General features: G+C 33.0%; 1 protein-coding gene across 1 annotated transcript; it reads right to left on the bottom strand.

The window, feature by feature from the left end:
* Positions 1-2,461: 2,461 nt before the first annotated feature.
* LOC111389505 (zinc finger MYM-type protein 1-like) lies at positions 2,462-4,240 on the bottom strand. Its single transcript, XM_023014428.1, has 2 exons — positions 3,302-4,240; positions 2,462-3,109 (listed from the first exon to the last, which is right to left on the bottom strand). Exons 1-2 carry the CDS (start codon positions 4,238-4,240, stop codon positions 2,462-2,464), a joined length of 1,587 nt encoding a protein of 528 aa, XP_022870196.1.
* Between the last annotated feature and the right edge of the window lie 1,982 nt (positions 4,241-6,222).

The raw sequence follows: 6,222 nt of genomic DNA, 5'->3' as shown, positions 1-6,222 counted from the left end.
ATTGAGTAAATCAAATTATTTTAATTTTAATTTTTTCTAAACAAATTAACAAATTAATGATTTCTAAATCCAAATTTTTTGCCCAATAATTTGTTTCATTTCTAATTTTTTAATTTTTGGCCCAATTACCCATTTTATTATTTTATTTCTTTGCCAAACAAGATCAAATCCACTAAATAACCCTAAACACCTACAATAAAGTTCATAACGTTGTCTCGACTCTCGCACTCACTCTCGCAGCCTCGCTAATATTTCAAAACCTATACAATCGTAGGCCGACACTCTGACCTCCGATCGAAGCCGTGACTTTCGCCGACTGAAGCTTTGACCGTAACGATCATTTGAATAAGGTAGTTTATTAATCTCTGACATTCCAAAACCATTGAATGTATCATTAGTCGTATTTATATAACGTTGTTATAAATGTTAAAAAATTTAATTATAGTACAGAACCGAACAGAACCCGAACGGTTCCATAATTATATTTGGACTTGACGATTCCATTTACTAGATACCCGAAAAGTTTGGTTCGGTTCGGTCCTAAAGAGAACCAAACCGAACCGCCCCGCACCCACCCCTAGTATTCTATATAAGTGTACTAGTGATTTTGAGAATTGATTTTTTGACCGTTGGAGAGAAAAGTGAGTTCTACATATAAGAGAAAAAGTAAAAAATGATAGCTTGAATAGTGAAATAAATGTAAAAAAATTTTATTTTTTGGGTTGAAAAATTAATACCAAACATGCACTAAAAGTTAGATAGCTTATCTGATCGTTTTCAGTTACTGATCGAACACTTTTACCTTGAGATAAAAATTCGTGATTGCAATTATATGAGGTACTTTACTCATGGAACCTAAGAACTTGATATTTTAAGTATAAGATTGAGTTTCATCATTGAATATTTGTTGGCCATAATCTCTCTCTCTTTTATTTTTTAAAAAACTAAAATCCTTGCAAGGCCTTTTATAACAATGGACATTTTTAATCTAAATACTTTGCTATTTTAACCCAAAGTATTTTCTAGTGAGCTGCCGATAATGATGCATTTAGCGTTGATATGACTAATTTGTTTCTACAGCTTAAGAATAATTATTTACTTAATCTTTAAAAAAAAAATCTTTCTCAAAGAAAAATATAAATAAATAATGAGGCAGGTATTGAGGAAATGAGGATTAGCAGTTGAATTAGTTGCAACATGTTTGGATATGCTTCTAAATTCACTTCTAAGTAAATTAGTTCTAAAATTTAAAAACGTTTGTCAATGTTTTGGTAGATATTAATCCGAAATATGTATGTATCATTTCAATTTATTAAAATATATATATATCAAAGAAAAATATAAATAAATAATGAGGCAGGTATTGAGGAAATGAGGATTAGCAGTTGAATTAGTTGCAACATGTTTGGATATGCTTCTAAATTCACTTCTAAGTAAATTAGTTCTAAAATTTAAAAACGTTTGTCAATGTTTTGGTAGATATTAATCCGAAATATGTATGTATCATTTCAATTTATTAAATCAAATAAAAATTATCCAACTTCTAATAGCATCGATTTATTATGATTACTTTCTTATATTAGATCTAATACAGTAGGAAAATAGAAAAACGTAAAGATAAGTAGAACTCGATACTTGTACTATCATTCAAATACCAGTTATATAAAAAATAAAATAAAATAAAATCCACAAAATAGGATACAATTAAATGGAACATTCTCTTTATTTTAAAAAATAAAAACAAAAAAACTGCATCTTCAGGAGTAACTAAAATAATGCTCTTTATTTTAAAGAAAATGGCATTTTCAATAATAATTAAAAATAAAGATTAAATCATTTTTGTGCAAGTTCAATAATACTATGTATACTTTATCTTTGAGTCTTAGATCCATTAATATTTTTCAAAAATACATTTTTTGATAATTTTCTCTGACAATCTTTGCTTTTATTTTTTCAATAACTAATTATGATTCACTATACTCCATCTTAATTTCTTTCCCATTCACATGGTCATTTTTCCTTTACTTTGAAAGAAATATATATGAAAAATTGTGAAATAATAAATGATGCTTCAAGCCTCTAAGTCTATCCTGTACTGAGTAGTTAATACTGGTACCAGCAACGACGAATCCAGGATTGAAGTCCAGCTAGAGAGGGTTGATCGTTGACTATTGATCATTGACGATCGGACTAGGACGGGTTGACCATTGACCGTCGACGATCGTAATAGTTGATCGTTTAATAAAATTGGTTATATAATATTAAAAGTTATTCAATATATATGTAAATGAACTGAAACGTCAACATCGTATACATATGAAAATATACTTCAACACAACCCAAAATAGTAAAAAAAAAAAAATACGATACAACTTTACTCAGTTACTCTGTAACTGTAAACTTAGACAACTGTATTCTGCGGGATCTCATGATTTGAAAACGTTGCAATATTGCCTCATTATCAAGTTTTTTTAAAAATAGCTTTCTCCACGTAAACCACCAAATTGTCATTCAACCAGTCATCTCCCATTTTGTTGCGTAAATCACTCTTGATTATATTCATAGCAGAAAATACCCTTTCAACACTTTTAGTTGTCACATGTAATATCGATGCTAAGGTGAGCAGCTTATAAACCAATGGAAAATAACAGGAACTTTCAGTTTCAACCAACTTTTGAGCTATACAAGATATGCTATTGAGATTAAAGAAAGCTTTGTCCATTCTCACAAGCAAAAGAAACTTATCAAATTGAGGTCTAAGTAATAAAAGCTCTCCACTATTGAAATCCCAAGGATAGAACTGAGCAAGACGTAGAAATTTATTCTTATCAAAAGCTGCAAATGAATCTCTTGGTAAACATGAAATGCAAGTAAAGAGCTCAGTAGTTGTTTCTGAAAAACGATCATTCAACTCTTGCAAGATTGAGTCTATCGCATGACAATACAAATCAACATAAAAGCGATGAAAATAAGTCACCTGCTGAGCTACAAGCCTAGGTCGACCTTTCACTACTACAATATCCTCCATATTGGGCACTAAAATATGTCTATTAACACAAAACTCAATCATCCTACTTAACAAAGTATCCCAACCATTCTCTCTTAAGTTCTGTAATGCACACTTACACAAATTCAATAACCTCATTGCATTCTGAATATACTAATCATTTTTTTGTAAGGCTTGTGAAAGGTCGTCTGAAATTGCAAGAATTTCAAACATAAAGTAGAGACTGAACACAAACTCAAAATCTTACATAGCGTTCATCTGTCTTACGACCGAAGATTTTTTATCTAAATGTACGTCATCTTCTAATATATTTTCAAGAACATCTATGATAGCATTAAACATATTAATGAAATGAGTAATTGTCAGTAGATGTGAGCCCCACCTAGTATCACCTGGGCGTGCCAAACTCATTTCTTGAAACTGACCACTTCCACCAGTAAGTTTCCCAATATTAAGCTTCTCTAGAATATTAGCTTGATAACTTGTTTGAAGAGCATCTACACGCTTACATGGTGCACCAACCAAATTCATAATAATAGCAAGTATGTCAAACAAATCACCAAGCATACAATTCCTACATGCGACAGATACAATTGCAAACTGAAGTTGGTGAGCAAAGCAATGAATATACATAGCATGTGGGTTCTCTCTTAGAATGAAAGCTTTCAACCCATTGAACTCGCCTGACATATTACTTGCTACATCATAGCCTTGACCTCTCAGGCTAGATATGCTCAACTCATGTGTAGAAAACATTGCATTAATGACATCCTTCAGTGATTGGGCACAAGTATTAGTGACATGGGACATACCCAAAAAACGCTCCTTCACTTGCCCACTTTTATCAACAAACCTCAAAACAATTGTCATTTGTTCTTTCATAGAATTATCACGAGCCTCATCAACCAAAATTGAAAACAAAGAATCACCTATCTCATTGATAATAGCCTTTGTCGTCTTTACGGCACAACAATTAATCAAATCATTTTGGATGGTTGGTAAAGTCATTTGGTTATTTTTAGGAGCATTACTAAATATTACTTCTTTAATTTCTTTACAACGAGCTACATACCAGTTCAGTAACTCAATTAGATTTCCTCTATTAAGAGACTCTTTCGATTCATCATGACCACGAAATGACAATCCTTGCATCAAGAGGAATCTAGTACAATCTAGCACCGCATTCAACTTGGTCATATAACTTTGTTGTTGACTACTACTTTGGCTAGACATAACATAGGAGATACTTTGCTTTTGATTCATCAAGTTGGTACACTTTGCAAAAGCTTGATTATGAGCACTATCAAAGAGACCGACATTTCAATGTCCTTTTGTGCTTCCAATCCCTAAAGCCAATCTTAGTAAATATATGGCCACTCCCTTGACCTCTTCTATCGGGTTTGAACAAGTAGCAATGCAAACAATACGTCGCATCCTTTTCTATACTGTATTCCAACCAATGAAATTCGGAGAACCATTCTTTTCGAAAACATCTATTATCATTCCCCATCGGTCTTCTTGAAAAATCATGTACATATGGTTGACAATGACCCTTCTCCAAGTATATCATCCTAACATCATCTCTGATATTAGAATCATACAACTTGATAGTGGAACGTGTCCCTGGATCAGATACAAGATCATCCACATTAAATTGAGCTCGGGATTTCTTTGTGTTATTCAATAACTCTTGTGCTCGATTAGAATCAGTGGCGGGACTAGATGCACAACTAGAAGTAGAAGAATTGGGTATGGACTTTCGTTTTGGTTGAAAAAATCGTTCCATAATCTGCAAATGTCCCAATTTATTTTTCAATTACAATTGACTAAAAAAATAACCAAGTACACACGGGTTGAAAACGAGTGCCTGTTAGGATTTTTCTCATCTCTCAGGACAGATCAATCACAGATTTGCATGACAGGAAAGAAAACACATGGATGACAGATTATAAAACCAACAAAGAATCAGACTAATGGACACAAGAACATCATGTTTTCTGGTTAAATTTTATCAACCACTTGCAGGGAATTTCACCCCAGTGAATCTGCCATTACAAGAGGAAATTATTACAGTAATTGTTCTACACAACAACAGCACCCATTACTCTATGAAGACATATCTTTCTAATAGAACAGTGAATTCTCACAATAAGTTTGTGTGCCATATCTTTCTAATAGAACAGTCAATTCTCACAATTCATATATACAAACTATCTGAGAACAATTCAACATTTGAGAAACGTAGTCGATAAGAAATATAACACATCCGAGCGAAAGAATTTATGATCTGTTTCCTTTTTCTCTTTCTACTAAAATTATTGTTTACCCACTAACCAGTCAACTAGAGTAATCATTTATCCAATAATGTTTAATCATATAGGTTTTTATAATGTTCCAACTTCCAACCCTATTCACAAATCACAATATGGGTGGTTTGATCTGGCATTTCAAGAATTGAAATTGAACCATAAATTTCGATTCTTTTGTATTCAATCACTATAGAAAAATTGGAATCGAACGTTATGATTCCGATTCTAGATTTCAGTTCAATTTTACAAAAATAAATATTCTCCTATAAATTCACAATTCAATCAATAGACACTAGGTAGTTGAGTACAGTAACAAAATCAAAATAGCCAAATCAAAATAAAACAAAACAAAAAAAAGAACAAAAAAATAAAAAAATAAAGAGGGAAAGCCGGAAAGAAAAAGAGTTACCAGTCGGCACTCGGCAGGCGGCAATAGGCGCTTCGAGCCTTTGAGTTCGAGTTCGACAGTTTCGATCTACAGTGAGCCAGCGACTACCTGTTTGCCTCGGCTTCCTGGAGATTGGAGTGTGGTGGAGATAGCCTAAATTGTGTGGTGTGGATTTGGAGAAAGAAGAAGCAAGGCCGAATCAAGAAAATGAGTTGGCAATTGGGGAAAAATCACAAATCACAATTTTGCACTTTCCAGCCGGCAGCCACCACGAACAATTCAAATGAAATGGTAAATGGGTATTAATATGGGTAATGGGTTTGGATAAATTAATTTGACATTTGGGCTAAATAATAAGAGGCCCAACCCCAAAGTTTAACATTTTGTGCAAAAGCCCCAAAAAAAATAAAATAAAAAAAATAACGGGTTTCATCTTCCTTCTTCTTCTCCCGGCAACTCGGCGACCACACTGTCCGGCGGCTCTGTAGATTCCGGCGAAGCCAGCACGCGCGGCCGCG

The sequence above is a fragment of the Olea europaea genome, unplaced genomic scaffold (assembly GCF_002742605.1).
Source record: "Olea europaea var. sylvestris unplaced genomic scaffold, O_europaea_v1 scaffold599, whole genome shotgun sequence".
In the NCBI taxonomy this organism is placed as follows: Eukaryota; Viridiplantae; Streptophyta; class Magnoliopsida; order Lamiales; family Oleaceae; genus Olea; species Olea europaea.
Note: the sequence above shows the minus strand (reverse complement) of the source record. Positions and strands in the feature narration are given on the sequence as shown.

What these genes read in the sequence shown, in the direction of transcription:
- LOC111389505 (XM_023014428.1), bottom strand. Translation starts at nt 4,240, where the DNA reads ATGTCTAGCCAAAGTAGTAGTCAACAACAAAGTTATATGACCAAGTTG. An exon ending in AAAATATATTAGAAGATGAC is followed by an intron (nt 3,110 to 3,301) that starts GTACATTTAGAT and finishes TGTGCATTACAG; the next exon opens with AACTTAAGAGAGAATGGTTG.